General features: G+C 36.3%; 1 protein-coding gene across 1 annotated transcript in view; it reads right to left on the bottom strand.

Moving 5' to 3' along the window:
• Positions 1-7,068: 7,068 nt before the first annotated feature.
• LOC140246756 (uncharacterized) overlaps positions 7,069-21,469 on the bottom strand; it is a 33,504-nt gene continuing 19,103 nt past the window's right edge. The window contains exons 2-10 of the mRNA XM_072326093.1: positions 20,992-21,297; positions 17,418-17,759; positions 16,853-16,966; positions 12,883-14,429; positions 12,153-12,314; positions 10,018-10,194; positions 9,110-9,295; positions 8,487-8,660; positions 7,069-7,122 (exon numbers count right to left, since the gene is read on the bottom strand). Of these exons, the coding sequence (XP_072182194.1) occupies positions 7,069-7,122; positions 8,487-8,660; positions 9,110-9,295; positions 10,018-10,194; positions 12,153-12,314; positions 12,883-14,429; positions 16,853-16,966; positions 17,418-17,759; positions 20,992-21,297 (3,062 nt within the window). The remainder of the gene's footprint in view (positions 7,123-8,486; positions 8,661-9,109; positions 9,296-10,017; positions 10,195-12,152; positions 12,315-12,882; positions 14,430-16,852; positions 16,967-17,417; positions 17,760-20,991; positions 21,298-21,469) is intronic.

The following is a 21,469-nucleotide window of genomic DNA, read 5'->3' as shown; positions in this document are numbered from 1 at the left end:
TGGCAGCTTCATTAAAATTTTAAAACAACATTAAAACACAACTGATATAACCCTTACTTAGATCTTACAATGCTTTTCAGAGCTCGCTCAAACAGATGCGCAACCTTGAACAGGAGATAAAGATTGTAGTGCGTGGAAATTAACATGACAATTTGTTTCATTTAGCTCACGTCAGCTTCAGGCTATGTTATTGATATTTATGTATCATCCTCTTTGTTGTGAATTTCAATTTCCATGGGGTTTCATTCAATGTCTAAAGACAACAAGGGGCCACAAAACTTTCCAGAATTGCCTGAATACAGTCACATCTTTTCCAGTCACATGCTTTCAAATTTCACACGATGATATCATATTGTTAACAATATCTGCTCAAAAAATGTAGTCCTATGAACAACATAATGCCAACCAGTGACTCTTCCATCTACCTGGCAAAACAATACAAAATAACAAAATGACCTCAACAAATGATTTGTTAGATTCAACGAAATGCAGAATACCATGATTGCAGTGTGAACCAACACAACTTTAACAATAATGACACAAGAAATGATGGTGCCCTTCACTCTTAGAAAAAATGTGCTGATTAGAACCTCTTCTTGTCCCGTATTTAAGATTCTTTATAGACCATTTTTGTATAGGGTTCTACAATGTATAAAGAACCCTATACAAAAACGGTCATTTTTCTGTTTATCCATGTATCTCTTGAGTGTCATTCGATCTACACCAAATGCTCGAGCGGCAGCTCGAACACTGTTCAACTCTTCGACTGCTTTTGCTCCTCGCTGGAGCAATCATGGATCACTCCCACGGTCTGAAGTCCTTTTGTGTATTTGTGGCATTGTCTGAAAGAAAAGTAAATAGTTGTATAAATAAGATAATGGTAAAAGGAGAGTTGAGCCATGGATCATGTCTCCTCATGATGAGTGGCTCAACTCTCCAAAGGTCGGCCATTTTTGCATGTGACTTAACTACCACTAGAGCAGTTGCATCATATTCAACCAAAAACATCAGAAATAATCAACAATGCAGAGGCTACGCGTTGCCCATATTGCGACCAAAGTAACTGCTAGTATATGAATAATAAGAAGGGTTTTACCTCTAACTCTCAAATCCACTTTTCAGCGCGATATTTGGTTTTCCTTTCACAAAATCTCCCATGAGTTACCATGGATTTTGCTGACTTAACTGGAAATAAAGTTATATTGTACACTACCAGCAGAGGGAGTTTTATCTTTTTATCTAAAGTGCATGTGTGAGATTTAGTGGGTGGATCAACTCTCCTTGTGGCTCAAGTCTCCTGGGTCTCCCCTATATACAATTGTACCGTATGTCCCCAAAAAAACTACAACGGGAGCTCCGCAATGATATCTTTAAAAATAATGAATCAATACATATACAATTTCAGGGTATGAAACTATTTAACTCATAGCCCACATCTTACAGAAAACCCCATTCGATTTGCTTCAGTGGTCAAAGAGAAATGAGGAATTCTGTAGATGATGTCAGGAATCTTTTCCCTTCAAATTTTGTCTATTGAATCCACACACAAGAGCATCGAAGTGCTAAATAAAATAAAAAAAAATCAGACTCACGACATGCTTTACAACAATCCACATTGTTTTCTCTGTGACTGCTTAACCAAACTGAATGGTGTTTTCTGCAAAATAGAGCTAGGATGTTACATTTTAAGACCTTGAAGTATCATTTAGACAGTTTAATGATATTGGGTGTTATCAGTGAGAAAATCTGATTGTAATTTTTTGGTGATATACTATATGCTGTGAAATTGAAGGCATCTGCCAAAAGAAGGGTTTGCTGACCACATTTGTTACCCTGTGCGTCCCTACAGTATCTCCCTGCAAGCTTTTTGGAACCTACGTGAAATTAATTTATGGACCCTAGCTGCCCAGTAATTCCGATGAGATGGCTAAGTGACTACCATGCAATGCAGTCATGTCTGTGATTGATCATTTGTGTACAGGTATAACATTTGAGTAATAAGAACGACCCAAGTCCATGGAAGCCCATTTTGAGTAAACTATAAAAAAAAAATCATATTTTTTTATTTGTCCAATAATATTCTATTTAACTGTGATGGGAAGGCAACATTGTATATACAAATCAGAACATAATGACAATTAACATTTACATTAATTGTGGAGAGGCCATTTTGTGTGGTGGACTTGGGTCGTTCTTTGATTCATATACATGATATTCTGCTATAGAGATGAGAGGATGAGAGAAGGCGCTATTATATGAATGTAAGAATGACCCCAGTCCTTCATTTGTACATTAATATAAGATTTAACTCATTCATTTCAGGCACTTCCGGGGGTAAATAGGATTTATCATTTACACAAGATGAGTCCATGCATAAGCTACAATTTCCCATGTCAAACTGAATTTGGCCAAAAATTGGACTTGGGTCGTTCTTATATTCAGGTCTTCATTTTCTAATTATGGACATAATCTATGGGAAATGATTTCTACATGTCTTCTGTTTGTAAAGCTTACAAAGTAAGCGCCCTATTGCTGACTTTACTGATATGTACATTCAAATAATTGTGAAAGTCATGAGTGTAGAATTAAAACCTCGCAGTAAAAGATAGGTAAGAAAAATACACTTTCTTGCACCTTCTTGTTGTTGTATTTCACATTCCGTCATATGCAAGTCTTTTCTCTATTGCTTTTACAGTGTCATATCTGTGATATGTGGCACCAACAATGAGAAATATAATTAACATGTGCATGTTAATGATATTGCATTTTCAAGTATTTATTCAAGTAGTTGTATGAATTTTCATCATTGTATGATATTGAAAAAACTGAATCGATGAACAAAGAAACGAAACAAAAGCAAACTCTCAAAGCAAACTACTCTGTGTCATGGTCATGTAATGTTGTAATCATTCTGTTACAAGGAAAACAAAGCAACAAAAACAAAATATTCATCCATCTGGTCCGCAAGATACTCTAACCTGTTATCACCATCCAACTTAAGTATGTGTCTAGAATATTATTCAAGACTGCCATGCGTCATGTACATCAAGGACATCAAGACAATAAACCTTCCATATTGACTATTGCGTTCGATGAGAATAGACAAACGCAAGCAGCTCAAAGATAAAAGAAGTTTTGTAATGCATCGTACAACTTGGTGTGCATCTACCCTATACAAAACTAACATAATATCAATATAATACAACAGATATTTCCAACCAAATACTGCCTTTAGGAAAATTAAATAGACAGTTCAGTAATAACTAATCCAGATATTCTCTGTATACAAAGCGCCATAACCATGCAATGCATGCTGTGTATGTATAGAATACACATTCATTTGCGTACAAGAAAAAAAAAGTGTCCCCTGGCAGTTATGCCTTTTATGTCTGATTGTATTTTCATATCCCTATTCTCAACCGAGATATTTCTGTGGTATCAGTGCAATATTTTGATGACACAAATATTTTTTTTTCCTCAGTAGCAATATTATTGCTACTGAGGAACTGAAAATGGGCGAATGATGCCGACCCCTTGTTGCTTGCCATTTTCTGGCCAGGTGGCTGTCGCAATGGCCTACAAACGGTATCAACCAAGCACATTTTGTGCCATACACTTTAATGAAACTGGGGAACTTAAATATTAGAATTAAGTTGTAAGAAAACAGCATGTATGGAATGTTAAATTGTCGTGATCTACCTCTTTCTTCCATAGGATGGCGCAATCAGACAAAAAAAAAAAAAAAAAAAAAAAAAAAGGAACCAGGGTGCTTGTGGTTTGTCTGTTCAGAGAAGACATTAATCCACGGTATCTCACACACTTGATTGAACGTAAATGAACTTTTGCCGTTTGATCCAGTCAGCTTTTTTTTCCGCCAATCCCCTGTACCTGTAATCAAAGTCTTTCGTTAAAAAAAAAGAAAAAAAAAAGATTTGATAGGCGTGAGTATCAAAGTCAATGACATATATAAAATGCATAATCAACGTAGAAAGAAATATTGAATATTGAATACTTTTACACAATATTGTATACGAATGGTGCAGCCAGTTGAAGAAGTCTGAATATAAATCTACATAAGAGTGACATTTCTTACGATAATTCATGGTTAAAAAAAAAAATGAATGTGCACTGCTACTTCATAAGACTTGCAGTTTATTTACAATGTATTTCAAAACAGCGAATAAACATTGCCTTTATCTAATCATATAGATAACTGAACCCTTATGTCGTCTGGTTTCATCAAGTATTTCTATTTCTGCTCATTGTAAGCAACTCTGAGTGACCGTGGTGATGTCTCATATTTTTCTATACGCATCATATTAGTCTTTTCTACCTTTTTTAACACATAGCACCCGGTTACATTTCATAGATATTTTGCCTTCACCAACGTTCACCGTGAAAAGTACAGGAACTAAGTGTAATAAAAGAAATGCTTTAAAGTATGTTCATATTCATAACTAGATGTATTAATCTGATCTTTGGAAAGACCGCGAAGAAAAAATAAGTTGGATTTACCTGTGAAATATTCCGATTATTGCGATTATGTCAATACTTTATTACACGATAGTCTGATTATAACAGAGAGAAAGTTCATCCTTCACACAAACATCTTATCTCATCCGCAGGGTATTACGTAATTGACTGCATGACTGGAATGAGAGTGAAGAATACATTGTTTTAATCATAGATTAGTTCATGACTGAATTAGATAGACCGCCAAATTGAAACTGAAAGGGAGAACGTCATTGTGTATGTAAAAAAAAAAAAAAAAAATCGTATATGTCCACTGTGGAGAGTGTGATGTCATAACCAAGAAATGGGAGAACACACGCACACATACACACATACACACACACTCACACACACACACACGAAGGTGTACTGATGTTGAAAATAAATGCTGTAAATAAAACAATGCGAAATTATTCGGTATATGTAATATCAAAATACATCATAATGATGTTTAGGCAGTCATTTTACTCTTGATAAATGTAATTACCATACATGTATCATTAGGCCTACTTATCGACGTAAAACCAATAAGCCCCAGCCCACCTATGCAGGCATGTACATCATACCATTTTGGACACTTGCGTCAACATGCTGTGATGGAATGAAAATAAAACAGATACACCGAGAAACTACGCTTTTCATGTACCATATGTATTGCAGTTTTGCAGCATACAAATATTTCGTCTGCTCGCATTCCTGCAATGTCAGACTGATATTTAATCATGTTATAGTTAAAAGGAGACCTCCGGATAATTTTTCACATTTTACATGTGAGCAACTATAAATAATCAAGTTATAACGAGTACAGAGTTTCAGAATTTATAGTCATTGGGATAAGGAATAGAATGTTTTCAAAATGTAAAACATATTGAAATGAACAAGGTTGATTACATGGCACCCTCACAAAAAAAAAAAAAAAAAATACATGGGTTTGGGCTCATGGAAGCAGAACGAAAGAAGAAGGCATGCATAGATTCTACACAGGTGAACTTGTTAAGCAAGCGGTATTGACCTGAAATTACACTGCTACATTATTTTCTGAAATATATGAGGCTCCATATGTAATCAAAATTGTTCAGTGTTATTTGTTTAAGATTTTTCAGTGTATTAGTTTCTCTCCTCAAGGACCACAATGAATTTCCTAAATCTATACATACTATATACTGTCGATATATATGCAATATGATGTGAAATTATGTCAATCATCTGGAATGCCCCTTTAAAGGCTAGCGTCTGTAAAAAAGAAAAAAAAAAGAAAAAAGAAAAATACACAAATAAAAGACAAGTGAGGAAACACAAAGATTGTCCACATGAAGTCCTAATGCACGAAAAATGTGGACTTGTGTCTCTTCACATGGAACAACTCGTTTGTATATGTGTGCATTTAAGTTTCGTGCATTTTTGTTTTTCGTTTTTCATCAGCATTCAGGGGTATACCCTCACCAAATAACTACAATAGTCCAACTCGTTACAGTGCTGTCTGATGATCACTCCGGCTATGCCGTCCGTTGCGTGGTTTCTCTAATTGAATATCATCTTCCTTCTCTGACACGTGAACTCCTTTCACTTCATTGATATCCATTACTAAAACTGTTTCTAATCAAAGTCTTCCATCAAGTGCATTCTCGCTCTCATCCGTATTCTCGTCGGGTTATTTCAATGTCACACCCCCTTCCCCCTCTCCCACTTTTTTTCCTCGCCCACTCGCCCTTGGTTCATTAACATTGTATCTCTGAGGACTTTGTGGCTCTTCTTTATGACGTCAAGCTTGGGTTTAGTTGGCCGCTGATGACTTCGGTTTTCTCGTTTGTCCCTTCATCTCTTCGTGATACATGCTTGCTTGCCCTTTTTGGTCTTATTGAACAATCATTTCCGAGAACGTATTCCCACCTTGGCTCATTTTAGGTCCGTCCAGAGCTGGCAAACTTTCTTGCCCGAATCCTCGGCCTGTTCCTTGTCTTCTCCCATATTTCGGATATCTGCTGTCACTGCGGATTTAAGAGATTGACAACATATTGTACAATTTGATAATATGGAGAGGGGAAAATGTATGAAACAAGTAAACAAACTAAATACATCTGTGGTTCGCATGCAGTGACAGACGTAGAATATCACCTCCAAATCAGCCCTATCGGTGACACGGATACGCACGTCGGTATGCTCTATCAAAACATTTGTACATCCTACTACCTTAAGAGACAAAGTGTAAATTTGGAAATTTCTACCCGCGTATCGCACTCTTCCTACAACCGTGTAATTTAACAATAGTTATGACACGTTAGACATCATTATTATCATTGTAGCATTTGATACCACAGACAGATAAACAACAGACAAACATCACACGCACAGTCACTCACCCACAAACGCAAAAGTTAAGTTGCCGAAATTTGTCATATTTACTTTGCTATCTACACGAACAGTGGATCACTGGATCACATTAATTGACTTGCTTTGTAAACAGACCCACTATGCATCTGAAACGCAGGGTGTAAAATGAAAACAAGATATCATTAAAAGAACAGAAGATATACCTGCGCCGTGCGTCCTAGGTGGTCACTGACCAATCAAATTGCTGACTTCTACTCCATTGATGGTAATCATCTCTTGCTGTTAAAAGCACAGAATAAAAGTCATAAGTTTGAAAAAAAAAAACAGTATAAAAAGATGACTGTTAATAACAAAACCAACAAAACGTCACACGACCTTATTTTACAGGAGGACTCAAAATGAATGAAATATCTCAACCTAGTCAATCTTTACGTTTCATGCGAACTATATTATCTTAAAGAGTATTGTCTTCTACATTTTTTTTTCATTTTTGTGATCATAAAACGAATAGGAAGTTGTGTTTCCAGCGATTTCTTTCTCGAACGCTCCTGTTTTTCTTTTGAGAAATACAAGCTACTGTGTGATAAGGCATGTCCTAGAGGCCCTTTTTATTTGTTCAAGTACTCTGCTCTTCTAAGTCGAATAACTTTGGGATGGATAATGGAATTACTTAAAACGTTTTCATTGGTCATGGAAAGAATGGATTAACAAGGCCTGCTATTAGCAGCCTTCAGCCTAATTTGATAATCCCTTCATTGTTATTGCTTTGGACATTTCTTGTCCGACTTACTGTACAAACACTGCTTGATAAGTTTAAGAACTTTATAGATCCTACAATATCAAAATGTTTCAGAATGGTGGCTTTCTTTCCAACATTTGGATATTTTAGGAGAGTACAGTCATTATTATATTTGAATTACACATTACTTAAATATTAAGGTTTCTTCGGTCAGAATGTGCAATTTACATGTCAATGGCTGGCGAACTTTTTGTAGATTTTTCTTTTTTTCATGAAAGAACGCGTATCACGTGCATACACACACACTCTCACACACACACACACAATCACACCAAGAAACAATTGAAAAATAAACAACAAATGCGTGCCTTGAAATTTCAATTCGCATTTTATATACATAATTGTGTAAGGCCACATTCACTGAATGAAGTGCAATACTTACATACTGTGTTCTTTTCTATGATACATCAACTTGTGGTGGTATTTTGTCGTTTCGATACAAAATTGCGGTACGTAATTCCACATGAAACCATCATATTTCAGCAATGGGAATTACTATTGTCGTGAGAGAGCCACAACTCATAAAAGTAGAAGATGCCGCCTCGTTCATTTCTCACCAAAAACAATAATACTACCGGTCCCCATGGAAGACCATCTATTGCAGAAAGTATATGGACCAGCCAGGTGGAAAAGTGCAACAAACAACAAACAAACACAAATAATCATAAAATATAACCATTCAGACCATCTGAGCAGTCATCAGAGACTATTGCCCTCGTAAATAAATAATAGAATACAAAGAACTTGTGTTACTTAATATGATATTACCCTCGGGAACCTAATTAAAGTTTCACTCATTTCTATTTGTCGTTTTTTCAATCAAAATGCAATATATCTATTTTACCTTACTGCTCGTGGTTTGTGAAGCAACTGTTTGGAGGAATTCTCTGGGCAGGGTACGGCATTTGAGATCGGCACGTGCAAGTTGGGGCATTTGGCACAGAAATTTGGCAAAGTTTTCTGCTGCAGCTGGCTTTGAAGTCGAGTCAGTGAAAGTTGATAAAGACAGTTCGCGAATCTGCATAACAAAAATAAGAAAAACTAAAACTAATTGAATGACTACTTGAAGGTAAGGGTAACACAAAAATACACTGTACACCTTCTATATAACTTGTTCTCATTCAGTAGGTAGTCGATACTTTCTACGTGGCAGAATTCGTATAAACATTGAAGTTCACACAAATTTAACAGAACAAATAAAATGTCACCAGATATTTGATCTATTTCTGCAACAAGAGGCCATGTATACTTAGCATCGAATAATCAAAATCAAGCATGTTGGTTACTTTAAAGCTTTCTAGTAATAACATAAAATATTGGTTTGTTTTGAATTTTATTTCTGCATTTTCTTTCCCAAAACACACCAACAAATCAAACCTAATGATTAAGAAAGATTCAGGGGGAATTAATAAAGGGCCACCATCCCGTTAGTCAGATCTGAACTATGCATGACCAATGGTGGAATACCTGACACGTTTGCGCCATATCAGCTGCTGTTGAGAAGAAATCATCAAACAAGTACGAGCATTCCAAGCTGAACGTCGAAAGATGCGGCATACTGCACACCCATTCAGCCAAATGTTTTCCCGCAGAGGACTGCTGGTAAGTAAATTTTTGTTTCCAGTCGCCTATGATCAATGTCAAATCTTGTATCTGTAGAATACATATCAAAGAGACAAGCAAAAATTATATGAGCATACAGAAACTGCTGAAAAGTATACAATAATACCGATGCCAATGAAGGCCTATTTCAATTGCCAGCCCTGTGAACACGCTTTGAAACAATAACACGCAATCATAAACGTAAGAACATGATCAAACGATTCCAACAGAAGAGGAAGAAGAAGAAAAAGAAGAAGAAGAAGAAGAAGGAGAAGAAGAAAAAAAAGTTCACAATTCAGCTGTGAGCCTTATACTTTTTTCTTCCATTACTGTCATGTTGCTCTCGAATGCACAGTGCCCTGAATACAGAACACAGTCAAAAGTGAAAATGTGAAAAATCAATGGACCGTACGTGGTTTCAATACATTCTGGTGTCGTTAAACGTCGCTTTATTAGTCAGCGTTCAGCATATAAACTATGGTAAAGTTCACCGTTTTTATATTCTTATGTAAGCATCCCTAGAAAACTCGAGACCTTATGTCACTTTTACCACGTTAATAACTTCACTTGTGCCAATGGATCTTTCACAGATTTTGTGCAGGAAAAATGACACACAATGACCTTGTCATTGAAAAATTAATATTTTTTTTTTTGAGATGTGAAAGGATAATCATATTGTTGGGATAGTGTTTAAATTGATAAATGATTCAGAAACACTCTTTCTGACCATGTGTCACTCATATCAATTTCATACATAGTCAAAAGTGACGTACCTGACATGATGACGCTAAGTCGGCGGCATTTAAGAAGAAACTGTCGGGAAAGTAGGGGCATGTTAGATAGAAACGCGAAAGACTTGGCATGGTGCAGACCCATCGGGTGAGGTTTTCCATCGTGGACTGTTGTGACTCGTCAGCCAAGCTGCCCAATGACACATTCAGCTCTTGAATCTAAAGCCAAAAGAGTCAACAGAAACAAATGAACAAATTGACAAATAAAACATCAAATTAACCATAAAACAAAAATAATTATAATTACAAAGCAAGTGAAGGCAAGACGTTATTGAAGTGATAAGTGATAGTGTTTCAGACCAATGTGATGTAGAAGCCTAGAGCAAGCAGTAAAGAATGATACCCATATCCCATTAGTACAAGGATTATAGTAGCTGTAATCGCACGCTATTGAAGTGAAGAGAAATTGACCTGTGTATGCAATGCAGAGGCTGGATTTGCACAATTTGAGCTAGTTTGCATACTTTCATGTGTGTGTTTGTGTGTGTGTGTGTGTGTGTGTGTGTGTGTGTGTGTTGCAGTATTCCCAATTTGACCAGAGGACGAATGAACATTAGGTATAGGAAATGACCATACAAAAACAAATAAGTAAAGAACCAAACAAACACACAAAGACATAAACAGATGTTCCAACGAGCTAAAAACAAGTATGGCACTTGTAATTCACTGCATCATTATAACATGTTAATTCGATATTGATTTAACATTCTACGAAGATTGTAGGGTTATAAAGAAGTTTATCTCTATCACATTCATATTTTTCTTTCCGTTTTCCAGTTTAAACAATAACTTTATAAATATCTTTATAATGTGGCCGTGCATCACAAAACCAACAAAAAGTCGAACCCCTTGATTTCACACGAGGACTTCAATCAAGTCAGGTTTTAGTTTTTCATATTTTCCAAAAGAACTATTCGTATTCCACACTCTTCCCATGAACGTTTTGGATCATGAAATAAATTGGAAAGTGTGTTTTCAGCAGTTTTTTCTAAAACCCTTTATTGTGAAGTTGTGAGATTTGCAGGTATGTCATAGAGACCCCTTTTCATTTCTTGAAAATTCTCTGCACACTCTTCACTTTCAACTCTTAAAACTTTTGAAAGGATAATGCTGCTGCTTTAAAAGTTGGCAGTAATCATGGACAGAATGTGTTAATAGAGCTTGCTCAATTTCTTCTTTGTTTTTACTCAGGAGTTATATCCTGTTCTGTTTTTTGTTTTTTGTTTTGTTTTTTGGTCCCATTCATTGCGCAGCTAGCGCGGATTGGTAAAGAATTTGTATCCACTTGTACTTCAGACCCTGTATTCTCATTTCACAGTTTTCCAGTGTGTGTGTGTGTGTGTGTGTGTGTGTCTGTTTGTTTTCCAATATCTAGATAGGTTATAAGAGTCAATTCGAATTGAGGTATACATCATCTTAAAGCTTAGAATGTTTTTTTTGTTTTTTTTTTTTTTTGTTTTTTTTTTTTTTTTTTTTTTTAAGAATCTGACATTAGCTAAGAATCCATGTCGGGCGACACGACATAATTATATACCAAACATATTATAGTGCCACTTGCGTTTTTATCGTTGCTGTTCGCAAAAGAGAAACATAATTATGTACCCAATATAGTGTAACTTGTGTTTTTATCGTTGCTGTTCGGAAGAGTGAAATATGTAGTATCCACTAACATCTGAATGTTATGATTCTGCCATCATCATCCCATATGTTTTCTCTCTCACTTTTCATCACTCCCATGACAGCGTGCTTTCCATATGTACTACCTCTTGCCAACGACTTCTCACAAACTTCGCTAACCACTTTCAAAGTGGAACTAACCACAGCACCTTACCTCCTCATTCTAGCACAATCGAATCCGTGCATTATATCAGAACAATTATTCATAAATGAAGACAATTATACTATCAAAGCTTTGTCTTCCACCGACGCACCAAAACAATTACATTACGCCACAACATTACTAATACATTACACCAAAACATTACAAATATGTTACACCAAGAATATTCTTCTAAAATGCATGTATATTTGAAACAATGTAGTCGCATACATTTCACTCTGTATAATTATATCAAACGTGTTGAAGAAGTACAAATTGTATTATCATAACGACTTACGCAACATTTGGAAGCCTTTTCGCCAACGATCCTGTAAAGTTCCGAGTGTAATCGTGTGCCAAGTATTGTCGCTTTGCGCAGTTCACTGCTGGTACACATGCCCTCCGCCAAGTATCGTGAAATAGTTTTTCCATAATGCCCGTCATCAATATGTAACGATTTCTAAAGGGAACGAACAGTGAGTGATAATATACAATAAAAGTAATAAAACGCTGGGTTATGTTGGAATGCGTAAACGTACACAATAAAGACGAAAAAAAAAAAAGCAGCCAGATTGTAACGAGCATGACTACATCAGCATTAACGTCATGTGTCCTAATGAAGATACTATGCACAGAACTTGCAGTATGGCACTCTGCTTCCATGCTGCTATTTCCAGTAATATCATAATCATATCGTTTGCTAGAAGTAGCAGTTTGGCAACTGTCGTTGTTCGGCAGGTAAGTCTTATTCTACTCAGGCGTCGAATACAATTGAATTGCTATCCCAAGCACGATCTTGCTAGATTCTTGAAAGTATTTGACACTATAACAACAACAAAATCTTCTCTTCTCCAAGCAAAGATATGAATCGAACGGAATGAGAGATTCTAATGGTTTTTCCATTTCCGCACTGATTTATCAAACACTCATAAAGCATAGGCCTACACGAAATCTACCAGAATCTTAAAGGCATTCTACATAATTATTTCTATTTACCGAATGATGTTCGAGGTCAAATAATCACTCACCACTTGGTTACAGTGCAAAATGAACACAACGCCCGACTTTGTATGATCTGACATACTTCTTGATAACTCGTATGCTTTCCACCGTTCTCCCACTACTTTGCTGGCCTCCTCAGTATGACATTCGAACGCAACGTCAAGGCAGAAATTCTGGTCATCTTTCTTTATCAAACCGTCGATGATATCAAACCCAACTTCTTTCCGGAAAGCTGAGGCGAAGTACAGTAGGTAGCGGAACTCTTGACAATGAGAAAGAAGTTTGTCTTTCACCTTGTGGTATTCAGCGCGATCACTGTCAAATAATAAGTCAATATGTACCCCTGCAATATATTCTTGGAACAATATATGGGGAAACGAAACTGTTGAGACAACAACAGTCTGAATTTTGGCATCACGACGACGCTCCCTGTTGATGATGTTTTTCTCAATTGTCAAAACTCCCACTTTGCAGCATGTTTCCATGGCATCCACACATTTCTTGAAATATTCTTCAGAAAATGAAAACTTCCTTTCTAATAAACCAAGAAGTGCTATCTCACCTATGACTTGAATTGCTCTCCCAGCTTGTCGTACTGTCTCAACAACATCCTGATTCTGAATATTTACACAGAATTTCGAAGCATAGTGTTCTTTCAAAAAACATATCATTTCTCGAAAAATCTCAGAAAAAGTTTGCATTTTTTGCAGTTCTTTTCGCCTTTCTTCACTGAATTCGTTCCACATGAGGCAAAGCATTGCACAATAGATGGGAAATGGAGCCACGTTCGATCGGATCACATCGTTTTCCTCCATGAAATTGAGCAATCTTTCTGCAAGAACGTCCCTACATTTTATTCGAAAGTACTTTTTAATGTAAGTACTTAGATTTTCCTTGTTAAATCCTTCAACGTTAATAAAAGTGTAAGCTACGGCAAGACTCTTGTATAACCTAAATTCATCTGTTCTCCATGGCCTTGAGGTCACAATAACCTTGCATGACTCATATTGCTCTAATCCTAGAATGCGAATGACCTCACTGCTGCTCTTTCCTTCAATTTTGCCGTTGAACTCGTCATAACCATCAAATATGAGGAGAACTTTATTTAGATTTGTTGAAATGTAGTGGTCTATCTGGTTTGCTGTTGCTTCATTTGAATCAAAAAGATATCTTTCCACAATGCTACCAATAGTTTTGTCGAAAGTGACATCACGAAGAGGAATTACGATCACCATGTCCAGATCCTGGAGAATCCTACAATGGCTCCAGTCCCAGGCTATTTTTGCGCAGAGTGTTGTTTTACCGACACCTCCTTCACCCTGAATCAAAAGGCGCTCTGAAAGATTTCCGATTCCATCGTTGGTCAAAAGATCATCGTATGTTATTGGTCTTTTATGCATGTCACTTCGATCTATAATACTCAAATTCGTGTAGATTTCATCCAAGTTAACACGTTCCATAAAGTTGAGTGGATCCACCATGATCTTACGTCGTGTCTTACGGTAATATGCCTTCAAGTCATTTTTGCATTGCTGTACTTGTTTCTCCGTGAGCGGAAGGGTAGGATATAATCCTATGAAGTGAATAAAAAAGGACAAAAAGGATAAATATGGATGCATAAGTATATTTACACAGGGATTGTACCGAAATGTATCCAACATAGGGCCTATAAGCACAAAGTTAAAACATTGCAAAGGCATTTGCGTGGGCCTGCAGGTTGGCTTATCACAGTAATATGAATGCGATTTAAAAACGAACAAGTACTTCTATCGTTTTTTATTAAACAAATATAAACCGAAAAGGAACAAACGACCAGAAACCAAACAAAACTCATAATATGGTTTTGCATTGAGATTGAAAAAACTGACTAAACTTCTGTAGTTAGATGCTGTCCGTCATTCTCTTGATTATTCGGATGCAATCATGGCAATAGCACTTATAATGATGTTTTTTTTTTTTTTTTTTTTTTTGGGGGGGGGGGGGCAAAATTTGCTGTCCTGCACTGCATAGAGTCCGGTGTTAAATATGAATCACCGAGCTGGTGTTAAATTTCCGGTTCTTATTATGGTGTTAGATCAACACCTCCGGGTGTAATTTCAATGTATATATGAAGAGTTTGTTTGCAAAAACCGATAAGTCCATTTTTCGAAGTACAGTCTCTGTCATAAAGTACAAAATAATACCTTTTAAATGAGATATTGGTCACTACATGTAAAGGTACATTTTTGAAGTTATGGTCAAAATAAGCAAAAATTTTCTTATTATTTTCTTTATTTTTCTTGACCTTTAATCGCAAATATCTCCATTTGGCAAATATGGACTTATCGGTTTTTGCGAACAAACACTTCATATATATATATATATATATTTTTAATACTTTCTTAGTTACTGAACTTCTTGTTCTTTTTGAACTTTAACAAGACGATCAAGAATTTCCGATAAAGTACTTGATTTTTTATAAAAAATGTGTAAACACATTTACAGCAAGGTAACACCAGTTGGCGTGGTTTCATATTGAAGCTTGACGGGTGTTGAACCATCGACATTAACACCAGCAATATCAAATCAACACCATGCGGTGTCATTGTTGAATTAAGACCAGCGCATTGTCAAAAATATCACGAGATACAGTGTCAAATTAACACCACGGAGTGCCAGGTGAGCACTCTTCAACACCATTACAATACATTTTCTTCACCTGTGGGTGTGGTCCTCTATTGAAACTTGATCAATGCTATTAAATCTAACATCGATATTTTTACAGTGTGGAAATAAATAGAATGTGTTACAACAAAATAAAAGGCACGAAACTGTTATTAGTACATTTGCTGAGGACAAAACAGAAAGGGGTCTGTTTGGTGAATCATTCCCGATTGATTCCAGATTTTCATGGTTTCTGTGGCTCAGTGGTACCATTAAATTAAGTACTTTTTTTCATCAAAGTGTTTATACAAGTGACAAGTTCCTCTACCTATGCTTCCTTTCAGTTTGTTATTTGCGTAAACACCGGTAAATGCAAATTGTTAATAATTTTCCACAATGATTTTCACGGGACGTTGCCCCGTGTTTTATAAACTTTGTTTGTTTGTTTATCAATTACTGTGCCTGCTTTATATCTATTCACCATTTCCTCCATCAAGGGGGTTGGAGTTTTGTCGGCGTTGATCGGTTTGTTTGCAAGTGCCAAATAACTCAAAAACCTGTTAACGGATTGGGGGTGAATCTTGCAGAAAAAGTTGAGAATGGCACAAGAAAGAAATGATTAATTTTTGGTAGAGAACAGGAAATGTTGGCTCGAATCGAATTCGAACATATTGAGGTTATAAACTATAACACCGAGGATGATATGATATTAGACGATTCATAACAAGTTATTGTTCGTTTTTTTTTATGGGTGTGTGTGTGTGTGTGTGTGTGTGTGTGTGTGTTGTTGTTGTTGTTGTTGTTTGTTTGTTTTTTTTGGGGGGGGGAGGGGAGGATATATCTTAAACTATATATTGAAACAGAGTCTCATACGCATCATCGTTAATTCAACGTCAGCATGGTCAGGCGGCTGTGCTTTGAACAGTCTCCAACAAGGACACAAGCCACATCCTGTGAAAATACGAAAATATGAGCAGCGACAAGATTATGAGAGATAAAAGGATTTATTTATAAATATCTCTATGACTGATGTGCACGTCAAATCAATGTTATAATGGTCAATTGTTATCTCTAATAGCGATCCATCTGAAAGCATCGCTTGAGTAGGCCTATACGAGAATAAATTCACTACCATAATGATAATTATAATCAATTATTTATATCTTGTTTCAAATCTGTGATGGTTATACTATCAAAATATTGTAGAATGTTTAGAATGAATAAATCAGATTAATTGATATTACTATGCAGTAAACATACAATAATGTAATTGTGATGGGTCTTCGATGAATGCGGCTGTACTGTTCACTTCGATTTTGCAATTACACGTATTACTCGTCAAAAAATTCCTACCTTTTTGTAAATGGTACGTATGATGCTTTCGTGAAAATATTCCGACAAGGAGAAATAGGATTGCAACCGCAACGAAAGCTAGTCCCATGGCGAGCCCCAAATTATTGCGTTTTCCTGAAATGTGATGAAAATAGAGTCGAAAAACCTCCTTAGTGAAGCATTGTGTTACGAGTCCCCTCACGTAAATAAAGATTCTAGTAAGTTCACATCGTTCATGTGTAGTCTCAGAAAAAAAAAATAATCGACAATAAGGGCACGACCATAAGACGAATTATTCATTTCAGCGCATTTCTTTTTTTCTTTTTTTTTCTTTTTTTTAGGGGGGGGGGGATTGCAAGACGTCGTGAGGTCGGAAGTTGTGCTTTTCCAAATCTGTACTATGATGAAAGAACTTAATTTTTCTTTGTCTTCAATGGTAACATGAATATCCATTTCATTTCTTAGTCAAACAGCAACTGATTGTTTATTGATAAACTAAATGTTATGATTTGAGTATTGACGAATGCCTTTAGCTATAATTCATCATCCGAATATCACATATATGAATGACAACATTTCATAGAACCTGGCGAAGGTAGAACAGTGATTCCAGTGGTCGACGTTCCGTTCAGCGAGACACCCGTAGCTACGCACATGAAGGTTTGCTCTGCCTGGTGGGTTGATGAAACAGTGATTGTTTCAAACCTCTCGTAGGTGTCATCAGATAGTGTGGTCTGTTGTGAAACCGTGGAATTCAGTCTCTCTCCTGATTCGTCGGTCCAAAACATCGATATGTTTGGCTTGAATCCACTGACGACACAGGTAATATTACAGGAGCGAGTGTTGGAAGGACTTTGGTATGTACACCGGCTTTGACCTGTCACGCTCTCATCGACGCATTCCTCGATGATAAATTTTGATGCCATCGCTAGAAAGCAAATGCATTGTTTGAAACGATATTTATTTTGCATCATAACCCCAAAAGACCGAGGCTATTTAAACCTCCCCATTACACGGTACGGGGCACCCCGTTTCCAGATTATAATGTGTTTATTTCTTTATAACTAACAGGATACACAAGACACAGGGGAGTATACCAAGAACTGACTGTCATTGGTCATACCATGAAAGCTACATGGTCACAGGGCCCACGATCAACTAAGAACAGTAAAGAATGCCCCTGAGTAATACACCCTCGAGTAATACAGCCTACCAAATAAACAAGGTAAAGCAAATTAAACTGCATCGACTTATCTTTTTTATTGTTGGCACTGGTTTGACTTGCCCTACACTGGCGTAAATAAGCACTGATTCGATTTTACCAGTATTACAATAAGTCCTATATGTAGTAAGTGTCCATGACAAAGAATGTCATATGCATACATTTGAGCTGGATTCGGACCTCTGACGTCCTGATTTCGCGGGTGCAAAGTTATGAATTCAAGAATAAACTCATGGTAAATTGCAACGGTTGACGTCATTTAACCTTTTACCCACTCCCGTAACCTTTTAACTCCAAATGATATTGAGGTGAGATCCTTGCATGGCATCTGTCTTTTGGGTTTGATGTAAGACAGGCATGTTTTAGAATAATTTTTAAGCCTAAAATCTCAAGGTACATTTTCATATTTGACATTGATCTCTGAACTAGTTAGTTTGCCTTTGGCTTCAAATAATGATTTTCAATTCAATTCAATTCAATTCAATCATAGTTTATTTCCAGTCAACGAAAATCAAAACATAATACATAATACGAAGTATACATGTCATGAAATGATATTGTCCAAACGTTTACAAAAGATTTATGTGGTATACGAAATAGATTATATACAACAACATAATGTACAATAATTACAAGGAACAATGCATGTATACTTCGTGAGCGTTCGGAAAATAACTTCAGTTATGGAAAATAGCGATCCACTAAAAAGCAAAGCTTGTGGGACGTGGATCGCTAGATAAATAATGAGTAAACAATATATTTTTTAAAGTTTGTTTTTTTTTTTTTTTTTTTTACAGCTATTGCATTAGATATAAATTACTTAAGTCATTTGTAAAAATATAGTTATACGCTGGCTTCGGCAATAATAAGAAATAAGAATAATCAATCAAGTATCAATGCTAATACCCAGACAGTGTTCATTGAACTGGCGTGTACCGGGAAAATATGACAAGGACGACACACTCGTACAGACATTCAGTTACCCACACACATATAAGACGCGAGATTTGAAGAGGTCCCTGTATCAAACCTTAAGCCCAAACTATTTAGACCCTTCCCAGACAACCTTGCCAGACCCAATGAGATGGGAACATTGTGCTCCCTATAAAACTTTGTTATGATGTATAGTCGTCATGTTTGGCACATAAGTTAAAAAACTGAATCTCCATATCATGACCGTACGTTATTACTTTCTAAAGATCACCAATGGAGGGCGCTATTTATACAAATATAAAGAAACACATAGGAAATATGCTAAACATATGATTTTTCTGTATAATTTTTCTATCCCTCGTATGTGTTCTAATATAGAACAATCATTCTGATATTTGCCACAAATGATAAGCATGACATGCCTCACCATTTGTTATGGTTGAATACCTCACGGTAACCTCACGGGGTGCTTAGAAATATATTATGAGACCTGTGATGTATTGTTTGGGGTGTAGGTACATGACAACATAATTGTCACATGTCATATTTCCATAATATTGGAATTGTGAGTTTGCATATTGATAAATTACAGGCATAAGTTAGCTTAAAGAATCAAAATGATACAAAATTCATGGGCAGTCTTTTGAAATACTGGTTTTTTTTTTATCATCTCTATATTAGAAAAAAAAAAACTATATGTACACGAAAAAGTTGAAGGCCACAACTGCTTTACATTTTGCTTCTTCAGCAAATTTCAGCCAAGAAAAGCCCATATCACACACTATTGCATTGTTAATTGAAATTGTGGCAGAAAAAAAAAAAATGGCTGACATATTGAGTTTAATGGTTCAATGGCAACCAGCAATATCAAAGTAATATACCAAAATGTTTCCAATAGGACTTAAAGGAAAGTCACCACATTTCTTTGAAATTGGATTAAGGGCAAAGGAGTGGTTAATAAATGGCCCCTCCCTTGGACTTTAGAAGGTAAGGGCTTCCACCATCAGGTTCTTCTACTAACAAGCTCATTGCTTGGTTGCAAAGTTTATGAGGGGTTTTGTAAGCGTTACATCAGATTTATGTCCATAGTCCGACCGTTGCGACGGTCGTACAATGAACGGACGGCCAGATGGACGTTAGGATCCCTTCCTAGTCTTTACCGGGGTGGGGGGGGGGGAGGAGGGTGGGGCAAGATAAGCATAGTTATTCGTTAAGTTATTAATACAAGGAACAGATATCATCATATCTATTTCATAGCAGAACTTATAATCGAATGGCAAAAAAAAAAACACAATCATAGTAATGATAACAACAAAAATAGAAAATTATTCCAGGTCGTGAAAATGCTGGCAGATGGAGAGGGAGTGCAGATTAGTGAAAGTTTTAGGATGAGGTACAATCGATTATACAGTTAGTGGAGAAATTGATTGAGAAATTGACTACGTCATGTTTACTGCAGTACATGACTACATTAATGGAAAATACAGAGGAAATTGTATAAGTAGAGCTTAACAAATTTTCTTTGTCTTTTCGTTACTTCCAGGGAAAGAATACATTATTAGAGCACACTAATTCAATCTTTATTTGGTATTCCTGTTATTTTTTGAAAGGAGTACTATTTTCATACTGCTATGTGGTTTTACATCCTGCATTTTGTTCCCTTTTTTGTACTGAGTGCAGCTTGGTGAGATTAAGTGTTTGAGGAGACTTTATTCTTCAGAACCTCTTTTCTTCGTACACAACTTTTCTAGAGTTTGGGTTTGTTTGTTTGTATGTTGATATGATAGCAGAGTCAATTTGAATTGAGTTATTCATAATTATTTTCTTACGTTTGTTTTCAGAATCTGACTCTAACTAAAAAATCATGTCTGGCGATACTGATTCTGTAAACAAACTTTAAGCTTAAGATATAATAATTCAAGATGTTGACTAGTAAATGATGATATACATTAATATATTTTCTTATCTTTTATGTCTTATCTTCATAACATGAAATATTACTTACAGTAAACCGTAATGAGGGTGGAATTCTCGAAAATCTGTAAATCGCCTCGCGCAACCTGACAAAAGTAGAGGCCTGCATCTGCCACCTCCAAGTCTGTAATGACGAGGCTGAAGTTCCTGTTCATATTGAAGCGTTCCGCATAGCTCTCAAATTTTCCGTCGGAGAATCCAGCCTTGTCCTCCTGCTGACCTGAGATGCTCTCTTTCACCCAGTAAACGGCAAAGGGATCCTCTTGGAAGTCACATGGCAGCCTGATGTCTTCCCCTTTCCATCCCAGAACGTTGGGGTCAGTACCTACCACTGAAGCTATAAACAACACGAATCGGAAAATTGAATGAATAATCCGTCCATCCACCAAATGGTATCCTGTTTGTGCCACCTCCAACTATGTAGGTCTCTTTGGACGAAGTAATTGTCATAAGCAGCAAAGAAATCAGTTCATACTTTCATATTGTTCTGCATGCCTCGTGAAAAACTT

Source organism: Diadema setosum, chromosome 3 (assembly GCF_964275005.1).
Source record: "Diadema setosum chromosome 3, eeDiaSeto1, whole genome shotgun sequence".
Lineage (NCBI taxonomy): Eukaryota > Metazoa > Echinodermata > Echinoidea > Diadematoida > Diadematidae > Diadema > Diadema setosum.
This window is presented reverse-complemented; position numbering and strand designations above follow the sequence as displayed.